The sequence below is a fragment of the Anastrepha ludens genome, chromosome 2 (genome assembly GCF_028408465.1).
Source record: "Anastrepha ludens isolate Willacy chromosome 2, idAnaLude1.1, whole genome shotgun sequence".
Classification (NCBI taxonomy): domain Eukaryota; kingdom Metazoa; phylum Arthropoda; class Insecta; order Diptera; family Tephritidae; genus Anastrepha; species Anastrepha ludens.
This window is the reverse complement of record NC_071498.1, coordinates 14,539,535-14,564,966: the sequence shown is the minus strand read 5'-3', so window position 1 is coordinate 14,564,966 and position 25,432 is coordinate 14,539,535. Positions and strand designations below refer to the sequence as shown.

The 25,432-nt window shown below is 38.6% G+C and overlaps 1 protein-coding gene across 1 annotated transcript; it reads right to left on the bottom strand.

Annotated features, from left to right (window-relative positions):
• Nucleotides 1-22,481: 22,481 nt before the first annotated feature.
• Nucleotides 22,482-23,732, bottom strand: LOC128855200 (uncharacterized). Its single transcript, XM_054089917.1, has one exon. The coding sequence runs from the start codon at nucleotides 23,730-23,732 to the stop codon at nucleotides 22,482-22,484; it is 1,251 nt and encodes a 416-aa protein (XP_053945892.1).
• Nucleotides 23,733-25,432: the final 1,700 nt, after the last annotated feature.

The following is a 25,432-nucleotide window of genomic DNA, read 5'->3' as shown; positions in this document are numbered from 1 at the left end:
GCAAATGATTTTTATGAGGAGCTTTTCATGGTAGAAGAACACTCGGAGATTTGCCATTGCCTGTCGAGGGTCGATCACTATACGAACAAACCTTTTTTTATTATTTGATGATCTGCCTTAAATATTCTTCTAATTTTTTCCATAGCCTGAAACCCATCACGCTAATAAAAAAGTTCTTTACGACCCGTTACTTTTCATATTCTTCCGGACAACTTTGCGTTCTACGGATCCTAGCTTGCCAAGCATTAAAGAGTTCGCGTAATGCAAGTCTACTAAGCCTAACTTTGCTACAGATATTCCATAAACTTGACTTTTCCACGCATATTATAGAATTTCCATCTTATCACTTTCAGTTATTTCTTACAACTTAAAATTTTTATTAAGACAGCTTCTGCTATTGACTAACACGAATCGTAAGGCCTCTTTTATCCTCAGTTTATACTTAGTTTGCTATTTTTAGCCAATTTATTTGGCGTCAACTAATAGAAACTTAGGCATTAAAAATTAAATAAATGCGCTTCAAAGCATTTCATCGCCGACAAGAGTAGAGCAAAGTAAAATAAGTAGTGACTTTGGATTTTAGTAATTAAAACCAATTAAACATTTCGAACAACTTTTTGTACGAATTATTCTCATTTGAGTTGCTTGCAGCTATCTAACCTGGGTAACCTATCTCTATAGGGCACGTACGTTTGTGTATAGGAAAGTTCGATATATGCGGATATAAAGTTTCCAATAGTTGGCGGAAGTCTGTAATCATACGCAGTAGTGTCAAAGTGAATATCCGTTTCCGTTAGAAACTGCTGCCACTTTGAATGTGTTTATTTTTTTTGTCTCAATATTTTTTCTATTTTATGGCTATCTTCATATGACTTTCTGTTAATTAAAGTTAAAATTTCACTATCAAACTAGGCTGTATTCTCACTTAGTGTGTAAGGAGTACTTTTTGCAGGAATAGTTGACTGAATAGTTAGCACTGCGGCTAGGTAAACTGTGATTAAAGCTTTCGTGATGCATTCATCTTATATGGTTTAAGGCCACGTAAGCCATAATTTTAAGATTATTGTACTGGGCATAAAATAGGCAGTAAAAAAACCAAAACAAAATCTGTAAAAACGACTACCCATGCCTGGATGAAAGTGAAGGTATTTTTAAAGAGAGCAAATCATCAGGTTTCTATTAAAGAATTGAATATATTGCTAGAATTAGAGTTTACCAATAAGGGCATGCTGAAGTGGTATAAAAAAGCTGGTAATACCGCACAACAGAAAATCTTGTACTGTTTTTTCTTCGTTTTTGGTATTTCAAAGGACCATATTTCCACGGTAGTATAAATCCGAGCGGTTAAATTGTCAATGACTTTGAGCAACGACATCGGTTGAATTCACTTTTTTCATTGCAGTTTATTCGCATATTCCAACATTTGAATTCCTTGCGAAACATACGAAATGGATGCTGCATCGAATCAAATCGAAAAACGTAGAATGACGTTCACGAGAAAGATTTTTGCTTCATTTTTAACTGACTATACAAAGTTGAAAACTTGATGCGTTTCGTAGCAGAAAATACAGTAGGTTTCCGCGGAATTTCAGCAACTATGTAGGTACAGCCAAATATGCTGGGATTTACGTAAAATCAAAGGCTGGCAGTCAGGTCAATACCAAACTTTACCATCAAAGTAAAGGAAGTAAAGCGGATTAACTGCGCGAGAAACGTCAGTCGAAAAATTGTTGAGGAAAGCAGAACATCGACCAATTGAACGTTTGAAGGTTTATCGAGCGTGGTAGTTTTTTATAGTCTATTTTAAGAGGCGCAAAACATAATTAGCAAAAAATAATTTTTTGTGAAAAAATGTTAATTTTTAAAATTTTTATTTTTTTTCTTATTTTAATTTTTTGAATTTTTTTTTATTTTAGTTTTTTGAATTTTTTTGTTTTTCGGCAAAACAGATAGTGTTAATCAGTATAATAACGCAATATATGAATAATACTCCTTTAAATTTTCATTGAAAAATATTGAAAACTGAGCAACTAACAGTAAATCTTTGGAGTCAACAGGAAAAAAATAGTTTTACGGTGTAGAGCATAATCCTTGTAATCAGCTGAAATAAATTTAATTATAAAACACTTCTTAAAAGAGACATTTCATGCTTATTTATTTTTATGAAACCATTTTGAGGTTCTTATGAAGCGTAGGAAGGGCCTAATCCCCACGCCAGACAGTTCTGTAAGAGAATTGAAAAAGTGTTTACCTAGACAACCTGCCCTGATTTTAGCTAAGGCTGGACAATTTCAAAGGAAGTGCTCAACTTTTTCTTCCTCTTCTTCATCACTACAACTCCTACAATATTCATTCATGGGAGAATACTCCTAGTCTCAAGGAATGCCCGCCCAATAGCCAATGACCGGTGATACAAGCCACGATCTTCGATGAACCATCTGAATAGAAATTTAATTCCTACCTTCTCCATCGCCTTGGTGTCTGCCACTCCCTTCTTGCCGGTATATTTGTCTTGAAGAGCTTGTCGAGGAATAGAATAGCCTATTTCTTGTTTGTGACTGTTCAGAGTATGCAAAATAAAGGCGTGGCCAGACCACCGTTCTTTCCATAGCGCCATACTTTTGAGTCTTATCGCCGAGGCGGCGGCCACTTTTTTCCCTACGAGATTTAGTGCAGGTAAATTGATTAGCACTTCTAGGGCTTTGTTTGGAGTAGTCCTTAAAGCACCAGAGATGCATAAAAGCGCTGTTCTTTGGACCTTACTCATGATTTTAGCGTAACTCGTCTTTAGAGCAGATGATCACCACACAAGTATTCCATATATTAGCTAATGAGTAACACGAAGTGTTAACCCCCAATTAATACTGACCGCTCTTTTGCAAGTATAATGCAACGTTGGCCTTTCTTACTCTTTCCTCAATATTCGGTTTCCATGTGAGTTTCCTATCTAATATGAGTTTGGAGAATGTCAAGCAACAACACCCTTAAAAACTACCGGGGAGATTATAGGAAGCCTATTTTTCCTTGCAAAGAGAATTATTTCAGTTTTTGCGGGATTTATAGAGAGTCCTCTAGAGTCCCATAGGGGACAATTTTTGCTAAAAAACGGTAATAAATAAATAAATAAATAAAACAGTAATAAATTAACTCTGAATTTAGTAATTATTAAAAAAAACTCTTTTCTTAAAGAGCTGCCATACTTTGCATGTTCGAATTTTTTCATACCGAAGACAAAGCCTAACACCGTCAATAAAGAAATTTCTAAAATTCCGTGGTATTTGTATTTTTTAGTTACGTGAAATTTGCACTTCGTTATATATTACTAAAACTAATATACTGAAATTAATCGGATCTATATTTTATAAATAAAAAATTATAAAAAATAAAAACAATATATATATGTAGAGTAGAATGGGGTAAGTTAGGTATGGGGGCACAATAGGTAGGTGGGGTTTTCGTCGCACTGTTTTTGAAGAGGTCACTCGTCTTATGTGAAATGAATACGTGGTGGGGAACAACGTTCGCGACTGTCATTTCGGCCGTCACCATTGATTAGTTATCCTAGTTCTGGCGTCGTTTAGTTTTTTGTGAGCTTTTCTCCGACATAGCATTTTTTTTATTCTACGGTGCAGTGCATTTAATGTATGTAAATATTTGTCAGGTGAGTTTTATTTTACGTAGAAAATATTGCTGATCACGAATAATGTGTTAGTTTTTTGATATTTTTGTTTTTAAAAAAAATATCGACACTAACATGAAACATGTACTTGGGGGCACCATAGGTCAGCCGTCTGGGGGCATTATAGGTCACTACTTTTAATTGAATAAAATAAATTTTAATTGTTTTTGCAGCAAAATGGTGCATAATTATGTGCGAAAAACGCCGAAACGAAGTGAAGAGGACGTAAAAAACGCAATCGCGGCAGTCCGAGATGGCGCTTGTGTTCGATCAGCCTCTAAACAATTTAAAATTCCGTTCGAAGCATTACGTGCTCACGTGATGATTTAAAGAAAAATTCCTAACTTTTATAACATGTGCAGTGTTCATACTCTATAAATAAAAGTTAAAACGTTAATTTCCAAGCCATGTACATTGTTCTTTTCCCCTCACATATAGTGACCTATCGTGCCCCCCGATTTTGAAAATATCAGAAAAAAGTACCTTTGTCTTATTGAATGCAGCTTCCAAAATATTTAGCCAAACATAAGTCAGTATAACCAAAATGTTAGCAGATAAGTAACCTTTCAAAATCTTGCTTATTTTTCAAAATCAATGCAAAAACACCGTAGCAAGAGCTCTCCAAAAAATGACCTATCTTACCCCATTCTACTCTATACATAAAAAATTAATTAAAGTCGAAACTTTTTATTGCATTGCTAAAGGGTTTTCCAATAACAGGTGTTATTTTGAATAGCCAACTATTTGGTAGATGCCACTTTGGAAGCTGTAATTTTTTGATATTTGACAAGTAAAAACTACGCCATTAATAAAAACGAAACGATTCACGCTTAAACAACGCATTGAAATTTCTAAAAATTCACTATAAAAATGGTGAAAATTTGACTGAGACGGTTCGTAAAACTCGAACATTTTTGGGTCATCGTAAAGCACCTTATCGGACCGCAATACAGAAATTGTTAAAAAAATTTGAGCTGTTGGGACAAGTTAGTGATGTGGAGAACAAAATCCGTGCACGTCGCTCAAGAACAACCGAAATTTTGCTGTTGTAGCCGAAGGTTTGTCCATTCCTCGTCGTTCGTTAGAATGAAGCATTCCACAAACGTCATTTATTAGGTCAAAGATTTAGGTCTTAAGACTTATAAAGTTCAGATAACAGAAGAACTCAAACCGGCCGATCATCAACAACGTCGTGTCTTTGCTGACCGGGTCGTTGAAATGCATGAAAATGATGCGGAATTCCATCGAAAAATCATCTTGAGTAACGAGGCCCATTTCCATCTCGGTGGCTTCGTCAACAAGCAAAATTGTCGGATGTGGGGCTCAGAAAATCCAAGAGTTATTGTTGAAAAACCTCTCTCTCTTCAAGGTGTGACTGTTTGGTGCGGTTTATGGTCCGGCAGAGTCATTGGACCTTACTTTTTCGAAAATGAAGCTGGAGCAACAGTTACGGTGAAGGGATTGCGCTATCGAGAAATGATTTACGATTTTTTATGGCCGAAATTGGATGGCATTGATGTGGACAATATTTATTTTCAACAAGACGGCGCTACGTGCCACACAAGCAAAGAAACCATTGATCTTTTACGGAAATAACACCTATTATTGTAAAACCCTTAATAGTTATATTCTTATTTCAATTATTTCGTATTTTTTGATAAAAAAAACTGAAAAAAACCAATTTTTAGAGTGTCAAATTCAAAACCGCGTCATTTTGTAAAAGTTTTTGTTATTTTTTCTAGCACGGGACAGGGACATAGCTTCAGGCGCTGCTATTATTGTGAAGCTCTCAGTGAACTGTTTTCTCTTAAAATACCAGGAAATTGTGCACACAAATCTCAAATAAATCGAGCCATCTAAGTTACACCAGTGATTTTGTATCCCTATTTTCCAGCTATCAAACTCCTTTTTCATTAATTCGCTTTTTAAACGATTCAAGGCAATTTCGCAATACAATCATCGAAATTAAGTAAGAAGCTTCGTTGAATCTGTGTCTCTCCACAGCCATTTGCACTGATTACGTTTGAAAATATGGCGATTGCCTCGCACGAATTTTTAAAATTGCCCCATATTTTTCATGATGCTTTGATGTTTTTGTAGCAGTTCATTAAAACCGCAACTAGCAACAATAACAATTGCACCGTTGATCAACACACACATGCACACTCATTCACATATCTGCATATGTATCCAAGGTATATAAGATAAGCTCGCATGTTATGCTATATCGAATTTGCATTTTTTGCTGAATTTCCAATGGCTATCGTCATCATCATTAGCAATGTTGCTTTTTGCTTTCCGTCGAAGCCACAAATTAACTAAAACAGCCTGACAACCGCCGTTTGTTTGTTTGTTTGTTTATCATTGATTATTCTGTGGCATCAAACGTGATTGCCTAAGCCGCAGCTGAGCGGGTGTTCCATGAAAACAATTATTGGTTTTATGTGTTAACACACTCGACTACAGTGGCCGATGCATATTACGTACACGGTGCACAATAGGCCGTACATTTTTGCTGCTCGATTCTGTATCACTAAGAAGTTCAATAGTGTCACTTTAGGACTATTTGCTCTGCTGGCGGTGCGCACTTCAACTCGTTTTGCTGACAACTTAGTAAGTTCTCAATATCAAAGCTTCTTATTTTCTTCTTTAATGTAATTATTTAAAATTATGACATGCCGGGAGCTTTTGAGATAGACCTTGTACACATTTAAGCTTTTCAAGCTCAAGTTTTCTGCCACATAACCTCACATTTACGTTTCCCAATTTTAGTGCACAAAAAATTTACTTTTAAAGAATTTCCTTCTGATCTCCGTGCACGTCCTCTTTAAGATTTCACAATACCAAATCATTTGTATATGGAACTGTCACACTTTTCTTGAATTTAAACAGTTTTCTCCTCTTAAATTGAAACAATTTTCTCTTCTGCAAATAAACCCTCCATTATCAGATAATACATTCGTCCGTCACATAGTAATCACTTAACCTTTTGGTCCACATTTATAATTCCCAAAGACTCAAAATTAAAGAATCTTCAAAATGTTTCTTACTAAGCGATCCTAAAGGATGGTATAGGGGTTAAATTTGATTCTCACTTAAGATTTTGCGATTCACCAACATTTTTTGAGCAAAACTTACATTCAATTAATGTCACGAAGATTGAATTGAATTCATCTTCTTCTTCTGGGTTGGCGCGATAGCCACTTACGCGATTACAGCCGAGTTTAACAAACCGCGCCAGTCGATTGTTTCTTGCGCTAATCTGCGTGTCATACCAAGTGAAGCCAATTTCTTCGTGAGTATCGCGGGTAACGAGACTTCTGACTCCTTAGCTAAGATGGGCTCTGAGGCCAACTTCTTTGGCCTCCGTTTGGCACTCCCTTCTGCGGCCATCACAGCCACGGTTAGCAAATGGGTAACTACCACCCACAAGTGAGCTTGGCAGGCTGAGAGAGGCTGCAGATGGACTAAATTGATGTTACCTGTCATGTCCGATCGACTGTCGCAAACCCTTCTGTCATTAAACAGAGGGGAGTTCAGGCGGGTGGTTGGACTGATGATGGGCCACTTTCTGTGGCCGAAGCACATGGAAAGGTTGGGCATCTCAGACAGTGTACTCTGCCCAGATTGTGAAGAGGAGGATGAGACGGCGGACCACTTCCTGTTCGTCTGCCCCGCCTTCGCTCGAATCAGGTTTGAGGTCTTTCGCACTGATGTGTTAAGAAGCGACCATCTTAGCTCCTTATCACCACAAGATCTAATTCATGTCTGAGTGCTGCACTTAGTAGTTGTTCAGACAAAAAAACAACAAAACAAAAAAATAAGAAGCTTTTCGTTACCTGATTTTTTCAACGCAGAGGAGGCCTTCCTCTGCCGCTGCCAGCTGGTACCGCATCGAATACTTTCAGAGCCGGAGCGTTTGTATCCATTCTGCCGCCAATGTATGCCCATGAAGCCGCTGGATTTTTATTCGCTGCGCTATGCCTATGTCGCCGTACAGCTCATTGTTCCATCACCTACGTTAATAGCCGTCACCAACGTGCAAAGCTCCAAAAAAATTCCACAGAATCTTTCTCTTAAGTGTCCTCTTGGAGTGTCCAAGGAACTCCTCATCGTCCAGGCTTCTGTGCAAAATTGAATTGATTTCATGAAATAAACTTAAGTTCAACTTTAGTTCGAGCATTTTCCGCAGCTCACTTAAAGGATAACATTTTTCACGCAACAAAAACATTTTGTTTCCCCGAGCGTACTTAACTAACTTGGCTGCCACTGCACAATCGATTAAGATGGATTATTAGTAAACATTTTTTTTAATTTACGATAGAATATTAACTGGAACAAGAATACTAAAGATGGCGCCTTCCATAAACCGTCACTTAATTTTTGGTGAAAGTGACAACTGAGTGACGTCAGAACAGAAAATAAACAAATTTTTGTGTGCAAGGGTATGAACGAGCAGATGCAGCGTACGATTTATTCTATACTCTAGGCTCTCCTCCCGCTTTCACTTACTCTTGCTTTTCATCTTTTAACAGTTTGTTTATTTTTTGCACTGACGTCACGGCTCTTGGGAAGGCTTAATCTTCTTCTTTGTCATTCTTGATTAACTAAGAATTAAAACAAGCCTTAATTTACTTATTTAAAATTTTAAATACACGAGAACTACCGTTTGTTCCTTTCTATGGTGTCACATTTGTCTCATAAGGTAAGGAGAAGGATTTGAATTACTTCGCATAAAGTTGAGTTCCATTTATATGACGATTTGAGTAAACTCAGTGGTTTCTTCCAGTGCAATGTGCGTCCAGTTTGAAATTAGTAATACATCGATTGCTGGAAAACATATTTACGTCTAAATGGTCTTTTCGAATCAAAAGGGTCCCTATATGTTGGTCACCCTGTTAAGTGTGGTAAAAATGTAATAAAAGTTTATTCGCATTCCAAAGTAATGCGGGAAATGTAATGTATTTATTTTTCAACATTTCAAATCGTCAAAAAGCAAAACAAAAACCTGACCACAAATGAATTTAGTCATTTGTTATGCAACTGAATTTTTTAGTAATTATGGAGATACTTCTATATACTTTTCTTTTACTCAAAACTTTTTTATCATAATCAACTGAACTCGCTGCCGCTGTGTGTGCGTATAACGCAATGTTGTTTCTATTTTATACAAACAAACTCGTATGGCAATTAGATATGTACGGTAGTTAGTCTTTCCCCTAGACACCCCTTTTTTTGTGTTGTTCGAGTATGTCATCTGAGAGAGGAGAGAGGGGAATGAGTATATGTGTGTGTACGTACAAACCTCAAAGGATCTCTGGGTGTGCGCTTGTTGCGGCTATTAATTAAAATTTTTGTAGTGTACCCTTTCAATTTTCCGGTATCTGAACATATTTTGTGAATTTTAAATAATAAAAAAATATAACAATTCTGTTTAATTAAATTTTATGTTAGCTTCTCTGTAAAACTACCTTCATGCAATTACTAAGATGGACAGATATGATTCAAGTTTGTTGAGTTGCCTTTTTGAGGATACGTTTTTAAAACTTAGTTTTATCCGCCTTTTTTATGTATACCAACAATACCTGAAGTACTGCAAAATACTAAGTACAACTCTAGACATCAATCTGCTCTGGAATGGCAACACGATAAAGCTTATAAAGGCGCTTTGGGGTTAGGTTAGGGGTTTTGTGGCAGTCGGCTAAGAATAGCCAAATTACTTACCCAATGTAGATCCCCTATGTACCACGGGAATGTCAGTGTTTATTCATCATGGAACCATTTGGACGCTCTTAAGAAACGTGGGCAAAAAGTAAGGTGAATTTATTTGTCAAACTTCGCGGGATTAAAATTTCGCTCTAGTTATTTTTTTTTTCATGAGTTGGCAGCACTGTTAATAACATCTGGGCCAACTTTCATGTGAATGTCATTATCAGTAATATATTTACGCTTGTTGATAAATAGTGTGATGATAGTGCTCAAAAATCGTCGGTTGACTGTTAAAGACCTTACTGATATGATCGGAATATCAGAAGGATCTGTGAAAACCATTTTCAAAGACCATTTGGGCCTACAAAAAGTCAAATCTCGTTTAGTACCGAAAACTCTAAATTTCTTGGCAAAAAGTCGTCGCGTTGATGTGTGTGAAACAATGCTTTCAGACTATCAGGACAAGCTCAAATGCATCATTACGGGAGATGAGACTTGAATTTATGCTTACGATCCTGAAACTACCGACCAATCAAGCGAATATCGTGCTAAGGGCGAGGCCAGACCGAAAAGAGCACGTCAAAGTCATAATGATTTTTTTCGATTTTCGTGGTGTGGTGCACTATGAATTCCTTCCACCTGGCCAAACTGTTAATAAGGAATATTATTTGAGCGTTATGTGTCGTTTACGTGAAGCAATTCGTCTAAAAAGACCAGAATTATGGGCCAACAACTCTTGGTTTTTGCATCACGATAATGCACCGTCTCACACTGCGCTCGTTCTTCATGACCATTTCGTCAAAATTCCACGCATATCGTTCCGCAACCACCGTATTCGCCTGATTTGGCTCCGTGTGACTTCTGGCTATTCCCAAAACTCAAGAGACCACTCCGGGGAACGCGTTTCGAGTCGATTGAGGAGATAAAAGCTGAATCGAAGAAGGTGCTGGTGGCTATACCGGAAATGGACTATTTGGCATGTTTCGGGGAGTGGAAAAATCGTTGGCATAAGTGTATTTAATCGGGGGATTATTTTGAAGGGGATGAAATTGATTTATAAGAATAAATAAAGATTTTTCATTTTACAACCAAATTCACCTTACTTTTTGCCCACAGTTGTAGGTTTTATAGGTTTCTTATAACACCGGATAGTTCCATAAGAAAGTCAAACGAGTATTTCCTCAACAATCTTGCTCTACTCCTAGCTAAGGCTGGACAATTAAAGAGGAAGTGTTCTACTGTTTCTTCGTCTTGCTCGCCTCTACAACTTCTTTAGTATCCATAAGAAAATACTCCTAACCTAGAAGAGTGGTGCTTACAGCCTAAGACCGGTGGTACAAGCCACAACCTTCGAGATGATCTCTTATGAGAGGCTGAAAAATTATTCTGACCTTTTTTCATATATTTGAGGACAAATTGCAACACACCACACAACGGCGGTGGCAACACAAGTACTTCCTTCTCTCCTTGGCCAATTGGTCTCCTGGAGCATATTATATTTCATTATTAATTTGCAAGTTTCCTTGGATTCCTATACCAATATTGTCTTTGTTTTCAAGCAGTGGAAGTTTAGTACACTTTTTGGCTAGCTCACCGGTCTTGCAATTTTCCTCAAGATCACTATGTGCCACACATTCCTGCGCATCCTTTGATCTTAGTATAACTGCCACCATTGATTTGATGGCAGCCTGGCCATCCAAGAAGATATTTATCGTAGTTTTTGTTATGGCGTGTGTGTTTTATGGTACGCAGTTGCCCCCTCTATGGTCAAGACTTCTGCCTGGTAGATACTATAGTAGTCCGGAGGTCGAACAGATAATTCTAGTTCTAATTATTTTGAAAAACTCCATAGCCTACTTTAGTTTCTAGCTTGGAACCATCCGTGTAAAAAAATAATTTTCCCTTTTCTCTGATCTTTGAATTAATTTGCCACTCTCTTGTTGATGGGATGTTAGTTTTGAAGGGCCTGTCGAAGGTGGGTTTAGGGAAAGAGTAGTCGATTTCTTGATTATAACTACTCATTGCATTTAGTATAGAAGCGTGGCCGAACCGCCGGGTCTTCCATAGACCCGTGCTATTAAGTCCTACCAGATCTGGAGTAGACAAGCTAGGGGTAGTCCGTAAAGCGCCGGTGATGCATAGAAACTCAGTTCCTTGGAGCTTTACAGTTTAATATTGTATAATTTGCCTTTTGGGATGATGGCCACCACACAAGTTTTCCATATAGCAAAATAGGCTGAACTACCGAAGTGTCAAGCCAGGTGGTAATCCCTTTTTAATTCCGTTCACTCTTTTGCATGTGTGCAGCGCAATATTGGTCCATTTCCCCTGTCTAATATGAATTCTAAGTATTTAACATTCGCCATCAAAGGAATCTCAACATCTTTGAAAACTAGCGGGGAGACTGAAGATAGTCTATGCCCCCTTGTGCCGCCTCCAAACGGCAGAGAGTTACGCACCTACCCATTTGACTACGGTGACCGCTATGAAATGTCTACTGAGTCAATAACTACAAAACTGTCTCAAAGGGTTTTGGTTTTTGTTTCAAGTTTTATCTCTATTACAACATTCAACTAGATATGAGAGCGCTTACAAATATAAGCATCACGGGATGTACTTGTAAATTACTGAAGTCATATAATAGGAAAATAATACGTTTGTTCTTACTTCAACTTATATCCTCGTATAAATAAGGAAGGAAGGAGCTCTCTACTAGAGTTCTAAGTATCTGGGTATCGAGCAGTGTGAGTAGTTCCATACTCATTCGAATTTTGTTCATTCTCCAATGCTTCGAATGTTTGTTCGAAATTTTCGTGCTTTTTAACCATTTCAGCAGCTAAAGAAAATTTTTTGGTTTTATTCCTCAGCATTTCTCTTGTGTATGAATATTTTTTCAAACTTAAAAAATGGGCTTACGAAAAAATCAAAATAAGAATTGCTCAAATTACTCGAAAAAAATCGATACATTCGAGATCAAGGTTGAGAATTTTCGAGTACTGAGAACTGAGACGTGCGAGTACTCATTGCTCACACACCCGAGCTGTTCGAAAATACGCGAAAAAATGATAGCTGAAAACAACACTTCGACTCCTTTACCCCACTAATATGCATATAGACAAAGTGTTGTCTTATCCCCTCTGCTGTGGTTACTAGTCGCTAACAACATCCTTACTAAATTCAACCGAAAGGCAATTAAAGTAGTGGTTTCAGGAATGTCTCCAACCACAATCAGTGAGATTATGGAAGGAGCTCTGGTATTACTTAGCAATTGGGCCAAGAACTGTGGTTTAAGTGTAAACCCGAGAAAAACTGAACTGATGCTATTCACCAAGAAAACAAGGTACCAAACTTTAAATTCCCAAAACTAAACGGCGTCAGTCTCACGCTAACCCAACAGGCAAAATACCCAGGTGTTATCCTAGACCCCAAACTCAGCTGGAAGTCTAACGTAGAGTAGAGGGTAAATAAAGCGAATATAGCACCTTACACGTGTAAGAGAATGTTGGAAAAAAATGGGATATCCAACGGCCAATAAGGCTAATACTAACATATGCGGCACTAGTTTGGTGGCCTGCAACAGAAAGGAAATACAACAAAACTAAGCCGAACAAGATACAAAGAACTGCGTGTATCTTAAATACAGGAGCGTTTAGCACCAGTCCTACTAAAGCACTCAATGTACTAACTTATCTATTACCGTTAGACCTGCATATAAAAATAATCGCTACTTGCAGCGCGGTGTGACTCGGAGACATAGGAAGCTGGACAACAAGGTAGTACGCTCACAGTAAGATCCTCCTACCGGGACTATCGCTGCTCAAAAACAGATCAGACTACATAGTCCCTTACCTTACTAAATGGATCTGACTTGGAAACAAAAAAAACAAAAACAAACATCATCACACGAGACAGTGGTAGTAAAACGATGCTGGTCACTAATTAGAAGTATTTCAGTGGAAATATTCAACCACTTCAACAACAACAACAACATTAACAACACAACAGTAGGCAAACTTGTTGTTACTGATTAACCCTTTGGGGGCGGAGCCGCTCGACGGGCGAGCTTCACTGAGGACGAGAGATATTGGAGTGCACAATAAAGAAAATAACTTTACTTGACGAAGTAAAGCCATCATTTTCCCTCTTATCAGGTACTAATTAATATTCCTCAGAACTGTCACTATCTAACGTATTATCTCTAGATCGCTTAGCCATCGTGCGTAAGATAAAATATAATTATAAAAAGCCTGCTGGCTGTGAAATTCGTTCTGACTCTACCGTCGTCTCACATCGTAAGTTTACATTATAAGGAAGATACGACTTCATCGGGAATGGCCCCTAATGACTTTGAATGAAAACGTGACTCGACACGCGTGCGGAACGGTAAAAGGGTTTGGGCGGCTATATGCCGGCACTCATCCCCAAAGGGCTAAATGTCGCAGAATTTTTAATGAAATTATCTAGTACGAGGGGTGCCTTTTATATGTCGGGATTTTGCAACCCTGGTGTTGCAATCTGGCAACTGACAGCTGTATCGCAAAGTTTGACATTTTTTGGCTTTTACGTACTCAGAACGTTTTGAAATACCAGCGCTATTTGTGTTGTTCACAGAAACTTAAGATTCATCTCGGTCCAAAAATGAAATTAAATCGTGAACATTTTCGTGCGATTTTTTTTTACAACTTTCGACGTAGATTAACTCAGCAACATTGCATGGATGAACTTAATTCATTATTTGGCGATGAAGCTCCATCAAGGACCAATGTTTATCGATGGTATGGTGAATTCAATCATGGTCGTAGTTCACCCCAAGACGAATTTCGTGAAGGTCGCTCAAAATCAGTTGTTGTTCCGAAAACCAATTATGCTGTGCGCGAACTGATATTGAAAGATCGTCATGTGACCTATCGTGAGATTGAGACAATCTTAGGCATTAGTGGGACCAGCATACATTCAATATTGCTTAAACATTTGACTTTCAAAACAATTTGTTCGCGTTGGATCCCACACAATTTGTCAATCGCTCAAAAAAAGGCTCGTGTCGTTTGGTCGAAGGAAATGCTCAAAAAATACGATCGCGGGGCTTCGAAACACGTCTATGACATCGGGACAGGTGATGAATCATGCATTTACGCGTATGAGCCCGAAAGTTAACAGCAGTCGACTGTATGGGTGTTTCAAGATGAGCCAAATCCAACAAAAGTTGTTCGCGCACGAAGCACTTCCAAGCAAATGGTCGCCTGTTTTTTCGGAAAAACTGGACATGTCAGAACCGTACCACTAGAACAACGCAGAACAGTAAATTCTGAGTGGTACACAACCATTTGTTTGCCAGTTGTCTTCCAAGAAATCAGGAAAACCAATCGCCAAAGACGGATCACTCTTCACCAGGACAATGCGAGCTCTCACACATCGACTCAAACAACTGCATTTTTGAGCACCCAAAACATCGAATTAATGGGTCATCCGCCGTATAGTCCTGACTTGGCCCCGAATGACTTCTTTTTATTCCCGTACGTTAAAAAAAAACTGAGAGGTCAACGTTTTTCGACACCTGAAGAAGCGGTTGCGGCATTCAGAATGCATGTTTTGGAGGTACCTCATTCAGAGTGGCAAAAGTGCTTCGACAATTGGTTCAAACGCATGCAAAAGTGTATAGATCTTCATGGAGAATATTTTGAAAAACAATAAAGTGATTTTCAATAATTAGAATTTGTTTTTGTTCTCTAATCCCGACATATAAAAGGGCCCCCTCGTATTTGCTGATATTCCACTCATATGGATGTCTGCACATCAAGTCATTGAGTGCTAAGTTGAAAAATTGGTGAGGAAAGTTACGCCTAGACATAGTAGGATTACCAGTAACCACATTTAAGCCAGGTATATGGTAAATAATTACATTACTCTCACCCATTGATACTGCAAAGCTTACTTAGACCTACTCGGATAAAATAAGCAGGTTTGTGGTGATGGATTTATTAAAATTGTAAACCTACTTTTTACAAGGACTTTTTCAGCCCGTCTTCTGAAACCATGAGAATTGCAGTAAACTCACCAGACTTTTGTTATGGCTGCAGATGCAAAGAAGAGTAGAACAATGTGGAATACCTTATCTGCCACTATCCGGCAATAAGTAGGAGAAAAGTGGGCATGCCAGACAAGACTTTTGGGACATTACAGATGAAGATAAGAGTATCGCCGAAGTTCACTAAATCAATGAAGTAGTTTGATGGCGAGTAAGCTTCGTAGCAACGGTGAACAGACCTTCAGCATAACATTTACTATATATTTCATAAAAAAAACTTATCGTATACTGCATTTCATACTTTAATTTCGGTCGTAAAACCCCGCTTTGTTGTTATGCCAGCTCTTCAGATTCCCTGCTCATAGTGCGCGGGGAAAACAATGTTTCATATACACATACACAAAAGCTGCTCTGCAGTTGTATGTAAATATGTTTACCTACATTCAAATAGTATTCACGTGATTTATGCACAACTTAATTAAATTCAAATTAAAGACAAACAACTACAATGAAAACCTCATTTTAATGCCGGCTCACAGGCTAATTGAATATTGTCTAAATTAGTGAATTTTGTGGCAAATTGCAACATTTTTGTTGAAAGTAAAACTAACCCAATTATGCTGGTGCCACCGATTGGCAGTTGAATTTAGCTCTGTTTTTATGTTAATACTTCATGCAATGGCGTGTTTATTGTTTTTCGCGTGCAAAATCATTTGTGAAATTCCAAGAGACTCCAAAGCAGCAAATGGAACCAATTCGCAACTGTTTTGTGGCATCATTGGCACATGTCAGTGTTTTTATGTCACACTGTAGAAATGTATGTCACTTGTTGCTGTTGTTTTTGTCGTCAAGCGTCACTCATCGCTTTCATTTTGCTGGCGCTTAAATTGGCGCCATAATAAGCACCTTTATTTTCGTAGCGGTGCACAAATACATACACAAATGCATAACTGTATGCACATGTACAGGGTGACCGGGAAAGTCGTGCTAGGTAATGAAGGAAACTTAACCGTTTTCGGGATACTCGATTTTAAATATTGTATTATTTTTGAAAAATATTTTTGTACGTCCACTTTTTTAATGTTAGTTAGAAGCTCCATTTTTCTGTTTTTAGTTAGTAGCTGTGGCAATAACAAGAATTGGCAATTAAGGCTGAGTCACGCCCTAATTGCTATTATGAATTTACCATTTTTCACTAAGTGTTTCCAACTTCACATCATTCAAAATGAATGCAGTTCATACAAATTTTTCTTTCAGTGATGCGAAGTGGGGAACGTTAATTGAAAAATCTTGAATTCAAAATGTAACAGGTGGCGCTAAAGTAATCCTCCTATCAGAAAATGCTATAAATTTTGCGATTGGCCCCTAATGTCAGTTCTGTTTTGACATTTGTGTAGTAAACACATGCGAAATACACGTTAATAAACAATGTTACGCTACACTGCTCCAGAACGCGGAATATTGCTGACTATTTATTTGACCAATAATCGGTCGGTGACTTTGGCACAACGTGAATTTCGTCGCAGATATCCTCGCCGTCCAACGCCTACTGGTGAAACACTGCGACGTTTAGCCGCTCGCCTCGAAGAGACTGGCCCAACACGAGATGCTTAATCACCACCAAGAGGAAGATGATTTTTCATCAAAAATAATCATGAGTGGTGAGGCCCATTTCCATTTTAGCGGGTGCGTAAATAAGCAAAATTTACGCTTCTGGGGCACTGAAAATCCGCGTGTAACCCACGAAGAGCCATTACACCTGCTCAAGGTCACTGTATGGTGTGCTGTTTTCGCTAGAGGAGTCATCGGACCTTTTTTCTTCGAAGACGTCGCGGGCCAAATGGTTACTGTGAATGGTGAGCTATACAGAGCAATGATCAACGAGTTCTTTTTGCCGCAACTTAATGAATTGGGATTGGAAAACATGTGGTTCCAACAAGACGGTGCAACGGCACACTGTACGTGCCACAACCGATATGCTGAAGGATGCATTTCCCGGGCACCTAATCTCCCGTTTTGGCGATTTGCACTGGCCAGCAAGATCGCCTGATTTGACCGCACCAGACTTCTTTTTGTGGGGCTTTTTGAAGTCGCGGGTTTATGTCAACAAGCCTCAGACACTTGCAGCTCTTAAAGACAATATCCGTCAAGAATATGAGACCTATCGCCGGAAGTTTTAGCCAAAGTGATGGAAAATGCCATAAAAAGGGCTCAAATGGCAATCAACTGTGGCGACGGCCATTTACATGACATCATATTCTTGATGTAAAAAAAGTTAGAAGACCAAATAAAAATAATCCACATGAAGAATCAAAGTTTTTCATTTTTTTTTTAAATTACAGCCAAAAAACATCGCAAGGTTACTTTTGCGCCACCTTGTACTAACGGGTGGTTAAGTTTCACGGGTCGGTGTTTATTTTGAATACAATGCAATTTTTTATTAATTATTGTAATTTTTCTTTATTATGATAGTACTAGTACGGCCCAATTACGCAAATTTTCGATGACGCTGAGGCATAATTGAATCATCTCATCCTTTAGCTCTTGAATTGTTGCTGGCTTATCGACGTACACTTTTTCTTTCAAATAACCCCAAAGAAAAAAGTCCAACGGTGTCAAATCACATGATCTTAGCGGCCAATTGACATCGCCGCGACGTGAGATTATTCGGCAGTCAAATTTTTCGCGCAAAAGAGCCATTGTTTCGTTAGCTGTGTGACAAGTGGCACCGTCCTGTTGAAACCACATATCTTTCACTTCCATATCTTCCCATTCGGGCCATAAAATGTTCGTAAGCATCTCACGATAGCAAACACTATTTACAGTAACTGCCTGACCGGCCTCATTTTGGTAAAAATATGGCCCAATGACCGCAGCCGGCCCATAAACCGCACCAAAAAGTCACTCTTTGTGGCTGAATTGATTTTTCGACAATCGCTCTTGGATTATCATTCTCCCAAATGCGGCAATTCTGCTTATTGACGAATCCACTGAGGTGAAAATGTACCTAATCACGGAAGATGATTTTCTTCGAAAATTGGTCATTCACTGTTGCCATTTCCTGCCACCATTCTGACCATTGACGACGCTTGAAATAGTCAAGAGGTTTTAGTTCTTAAGTCAATTGCACCTTGTAAGCGTGTAAATGCAGGTCTTTATGCATAATGTTCATCAACGACGAGCGTGAGAGATGCAATTATTGGGCACGACGACGAGTTGAGGCGGACGGCTCGTCAACCATACTATCGCGACCAGCAGCAATATTTTTTGCAATACGAGCATACACTGGTGTTTTCACATCTGCTACAGACCCGGGTTGCTCAAACTTTAGCACAATTTTTCTGATTGTACGTACATTTGGACGATTAAATTGACCGAAAAATCACGAAGTGCGCAATATGAATTTTGATTTGAACGCCAATTTTCATAATAAGCCTGAATAGCTTTAGCGCGTTGCTTGATTGTGTGTCTGTCCATGATTTAAATTGAGTTGATCTGGAATTGCAAAACGTCATGCAGAAAAAAACTTGACGTTTAGGTGTGGTTTACATTCAACATCGGCCCTTGAAATTTAACCACCCTTCAGAATGAAAACACAGACCAGCGATCTTGTCACTCAACCCAATGTAAATATGAAATTTTATAATATTACCAATTTATAACATAATCGGTTGAAAGAACAAAATCGGAAAAAAATAGTTGTTCCCATCAAAAGTCGCCCTTCACCACTTATAATAATATATAAATTATATAATTACAATATTTTGAATATTAAATTTGTAACCATTTTACGTCAATAAAGTTTCAAATTTCGAAAAAAAACCGCACGAACTTATTCATAGTCCTATTATAAATTATATAATTACAAAAAAAAAAAACCTTTGCCATAAATAACTTTAACACATTTTGTGGAACTTTTTGGTCCATAAAACATTTCGATTCATTCCATAAAAACCCAGTCCCATCAAATTGATGTAGAACTTAAAACGCGCACCCTTTAAAATGTTAGTTATTTGCTATTGAATTTGATGCATGACAAAGAGTGATTTGCATAACTTTGTGATTGAGTGTCAGAATGATAGTCATGGCCTGCAGCTACACACACACACCATCATAATTGTCATAACTATAATCATCCTGTCAATTATCACCCTGAACACCAGCTTTACGCGCCAGTTCCGTTCACGTTCCGTTCGCTGCATGCGTGCGCCAGCTGGTGACATGTGGCGACAGTGATAGACACAACGTCAGTTGGGCCAACGGCAACGCTAACAACACGTTTCATCGTCTGTTGTCACTTTTATTGATATTCCTTTGGCGCGTTGCTTGTTCATTATTATTATTCGTTGTTCCTGGCAATTTTCTATGATTGCGCCACATTGTTTTATTGCCGTTGCCATATTTGATTTTGTTATTCCTGTTTATCATCGTGTTGCTATTGCAATGAATGCCTGCATTTCCCCACACTAACTAGAATTTTATGCAATAAAACTTCGGGATTTCACTGTGGCTCTAATAAGAGTTTGATAGGGGAGTTCACCTGTGTAATAAAATAAAATAAAAATTTCGATAATTTGCGTGTAAAAGAAATTCATCAAAAATCACTTGAAATAATGAAGTAAAATAATACGTGATTGCATTTCCAAAACTTGATTCTTGTGGTCTTTCACCTGCTTTTATGTTAGCTAATCTTTCTTGCTCTCGTTAGACGATTCGCTTAGGAGTTTAGTAGTGCGGCTTCTGTTTCCTTTGCAGTTATTTCATATTTTCAAACCAACAAATGTACACTGTTGACATTAATCACTGGAACGCAATATACATATATTTTTTATTCCTTTTACTCCCTAGGGAAGCATAGGGCCACAGACGTAGGCATGCATTTTATGGTATTCTTCCTCTCACAATCACCAATAAGGGGCCTATATTTTTACTTTATTAGAAAAAATTATATAAATAAAGACATTTCGGAAAGCTGGTTTCATTGACCCCCTTAGATTGCGTAAGCCTGTTGCACGTCTCTAAGACGTACGTCATCTTTTCAGTACAAAAAATAGTTTTACCGAAGCAGAGTTAAGCGCCTCCTTATCAACAACACCCCTCTCTGATCTGTATAATGTGACTTTGCCTTGGCTTTTGTAGAGTCAAAGGAATTGTATGACTCAGATTGTAAAGCAACCACTGACTCTTTGCTGATAATGTATCTTTGGATCTTTGTTCTGAACAATAATAATATCTTGAGCGAAACTCAGTTTTTCAGCTGAAGCAAGAAAATTTGAACGCTGTGCCTCAAGCATTTTTTTATTAGAAAATAATTCGTTCTGAATAATAGCCGAAATGGATCATAAATAGTTTTTGAAGTATTTCATGACCGTCAGCACCTGGAGGGTAATTAATATTTAAAAATATGAAAACTAGGTTGTAAAATGCACAGAAAATGTACAGAGTTGCCCATATTCGTCGGACCTATCACTATCTTTTGACAGAGACGTCAGATTGCTTAATGACATACGGCGTTGGAAGCATCAGTCCAAGCTGATTTTTACCATGGAACAGTAGACGCCACGCGAGCGCTCCCAAATTGTTGAAATTTACATTCAACAAAAGAAGTCAAAAGAAGAAGAAGAAAAACAAAATCATCATGTCCGATGAGGCTCATTTCTTATTGAATGGGACGGTAAACAAGCAAAATTGCCGTATTTACGCCACTTACGAAAACGATTATTGGGCCGTTGGTCAAGCTGTTACCGTCAATCAGGAGAGTTATCGCGATATGATAACCACTTTTGTGATGCCAATTATTCCTCGAAAGCGTATGAGGCAGTTCTGGTGGCGCACACACAGCTCGCATCACAATCGATTTTTTGAAGAAATTGTTTCCTCGACGTTTGATGTCGAAAAATAGCGATTTTGACTGGCCACCGCGTTCGCCCGATTTAAGGTTTATCAAAGGTTTATAATAATAAGCCAAAGACCATAGAAGAGCTCAAGAACAACATCCGTGAGGAAATAGCCGCTATTCTAGCCGAAATGTTAGCTAAAACTATGGAAAATGTTGCATAACGGGCACAATACGCCGTGCAGACTCAAGGTGGCCATTTGAGAGATATCATATTCAAAGTGATGTCAACAAATCTAAATACCAAATAAAAATATTATTATCGTCAACATCAAAAAAATTGTGATTTTCTTTGATTTAAAAAAAACCTATGGGTCCGTCGAATATGGGCAACCCAGTATCTACCAGTTAAAGTTCCCTCAAATTCAATATGCGTATGCGTGTTTGAACAGATAGAAAATTATAAAGAAAACTATATTTTTATAGACCGTTGCACTTAAATCGCAATTAGTTCGTGCTAATTTTAATAGAAGACTCGACTAAGGCCCGAAAAAATGATGATCCTGAATAATTTTTTTTTTGCTAGTCAATTGCTTTATTTTGCAAAAATAAAAACATAGCATTAAGACATCATGTTTCGACTTGACTTTAGCGAAATTTCAAAAAAAAGTTAGTAATGAATTATGGTAAAAGATATCGCGGTTTGTGTGGAGTCCGTTTCTCCAGAAGTCCCTTGCCGTGAGGATCACAAATCTTTGAAAATTCATCTAAAATCAATCGGACAGAAGAAATTAGTTTTATTAATAGATAATCTTGTTGCAGGCAAAAGCAACAATGGCTCAAAATACGAGGCTTCCGAAATTATAATAAACAACACTTTAAGTTCACTGTATTTTATTTCTTGTTCATGAAATATTTTATAAGTATATGAATTTAAAGTTTATGAAATTAATAATGTTTAACAAGTTGTTTAAATTGCGTTAACTTAGAAGTGAAGTTTTTATATATTGTCGCGCCTCGTACGCGTCTGAATTTCCGTAAGCAACTGGACTTTTAAAGCACGCTTCGGTCAATTCAACGGCGTTTACAGTTCAGGCATAGTTGCATTTTTTGGTAAATATTACAAAAGAATTTTTTAGTATGAAGCGATAATTCAGGTTTAGTACATAAATATTTGAATACAGTTTTCGTCTAATTAGTACAAAAAACTATTTTAATATGGGATTGTATTATTAATCGGTAACATCCTCCCCCCCGTGATTCGCATCACTGGTGAGAGAATCACTACCAACGTCGAGCACTGCAATTTTAGACGCTGGTCTCCGTAAAATTCCTGTCGACGTCTTGACTAAAACAGATCTAACTTGACCATCTGGGGCTGTATTTGCTTCTGTTACGATACCCTGTTTCCAATGGCCTCGGCTCTCGTTGTCGTCGCAAACTATAACGATGTCACCTATAGCTATCGGCTTCACCCTCTTAAACCATTTCGTACGCCGGGTCAAGGTAGGGAGATACTCCAGTATCCACCTCTTCCAGAAAGTCTGCTTCAGCTGCTGCGCTATGTGCCACTGCTTGCGAAAACATATTTTCTCTGACAGCGCAGGAGTTTGTACATCATTCGCGCAGCCTAGCAAAAAATGATTGGGTGACAGAGGCTCGGCGTCGGTACTCTCTACCGGTACATGTGTTAATGGACGCGAATTTATTAAATTTTCTGCTTCAATCAGAAGACTTTGCAGGGTCTCCAACTGTGGCGCTCGTTCCTTCAGCTTGAACATCAAAACTCGTTTTACGCTTCTCACCATTCTTTCCCATATGCCCCCGGCAGATGGGTTGGCGGGTGCATTGAAAACCCACTCTACACCTCGAAGATCACACTCTGATTGCATACCGCTTTGAACATTTACCCAATCTTCTTTGCTCGCGCCGACAAAATTTGTCCCCATGTCGCTACGGAGCCGTACCGGTACACCTCTTCTGTTTATAAAGTTACGGCAGACAATTATGGCAGCATTTGTTGATAGGTCCTTAGCTAGTTCCAGGTGAATGGCTCTAATAGTTAGACATGTGAAGAGTGCAACCCAACGTTTTTCTTGACGACGGCCTATGGCTACTAAGACAGGCCCAAAGTAGTCAACGCCTGAATATGTGAACGGACGAACGAACGGCGTAACTCGATCGCTAGGTACTTGGCCCATAAGTGGTGATTCGGGAATAGCGGATAAATTTTTACATTTCTGGCATTTAGCTTTAATTGACCTCAATAATCGGCGCGCACTAGGAATCCAAAACTTTCGACGTATGGCGCACAACGCTGACTCAAAGTTGTGGTGATGAAAAAGTTCGTGATAATGCTTAGCTACAAGACGTGATATAGGATGACTCCTTGGCAATATTATTGGTCGCTTTGTTGACATTGGTACGCATTCGGCATAGTCTATCCGACCCCCTAGTCGTATAAGGTCCTCATTGTCTAACATCTAACCTTTACGCAAAGATTCAACTTCGTCAGTAAAAACATCTTGTTGTACTAATAGGCATATCAGTGATTCAGTTTGTTTGATCTCATTCGCAATAATTAGCTTTGATGCATATACGTTTCTACGTACATCAACCTTACGGAATTTCATTATGGCATATCGTACCCATGTCATCACCCTTAAAAGTTTATAGTAATTTGAATACTTATTAAATGGAATTACTCTATCCGCTGACGATATCGTATATATTTGCTTGGAGCGTCTCTCCTCTTGGCATTCGCTATTATCAAATTCGGTTGGCATGGCTGCCCAACTATGCTCAGGCAATTTCAAAAAAGGCGGACCATTTAACCACTTACCATTTTGAGCAAAGGTTTTTATGCGTGTAGCATCATCAGCTGGGTTTTCTTTACCTGGTACCCACCTCCACTGACTGACTTCGGATGTTTGCAGGATCTCAGCTATACGGTGTGCCACGAACTGCTTGTAGCACCTGGCGTCAGACCTTATCCACTGGAGAACTATTTTTGAATCTGACCAAAATGTTGACTTACGCGGCTGTACGTCATGGCTGTTGATGACAGCTTCCCTCAACCTTATTCCCAAGACGGCTGATTGTAACTCAAGTCTCGGAATGGACAATGGCTTCAGCGGGCTGCACCGGGATCGGCCAGCAAAGAATACGATGTCTGTATTGTTTGCGTGATGAATTCGCCAAAAGGCGACGGCAGCAAATGCGATCTCACTTGCATCAACAAAAATATGTAGCTGTATATCGGCATTCGGATTCAAGAATTGTACGCCATAACATCTTGGCATTTTAAAATGTTCGATGGTATTCAACGTTTTGTACCACTGCAACCACTTCTTATAAACGTCTTCGGGGATTGGCTCATGCCAATCTATAGTCCTGGTCCACAGACTCTGCATCAAAACTTTTGCCCGCAGCACCAACCCACACGCGAAACCTAGCGGATCAAATATAGACATAGTAACGCTCAGCATCTCACCTTTCGTTGGCCGTCTACTACAGTCTAAAACTGCTTTGGGCACTTTTGAAAACAGCAATTTGAAGAAAACGTAATCTTTGTTTGGGTTCCAGTGCATTCCAAGCACCTTCTCGGTAGCACTCTCCCCTTGGCATATATAATTTCTTTGTTGCTTACACGGTTGCTCGTTGTGTAATACAGCTTGCAGAATGTCGTACGAATTTGACGTCAACCCTCTTAACTGGAACCCGGCATGGCTATGGATATCGATGGCATCCTTGGTAACCTTAATGCATTCTTCGACAGTATCGAAACTGTCCATATAGTCGTCGACATAGTGCCGATCCACAATGGCATTGACGGCTCTTGCATTTACATCACGATATTTTTCTGCGTGCACGTTTTTTACAAATTGTGCAGAACATGGTGAGCTAATTGATCCAAATATCATGGCGCGCATAACGTAAACATCTGGCGGCTTTGATCGATCGCCCCCTCTCCAAAGAAAGCGCTGCGCGTTTTGATCTTCGTGGCGAATCAAAATCCGGTGAAACATCTCACATATGTCACCACATACTGCAAATTTGCCTTGTCTAAACTTACACAATATTGCCAACAGCGGTTTTGGTTGATACTCCTCCGGTCCTTTCATAAGGGCACAATTCAACGACATATTATTTATTTTTGCTGCGGCATCGAAAACAAGTCTAC

Excerpts from the sequence above, each read along its gene's own strand:
- LOC128855200 (XM_054089917.1), bottom strand. The coding sequence starts at position 23,732 with ATGTTAGACAATGAGGACCTTATACGACTAGGGGGTCGGATAGACTAT.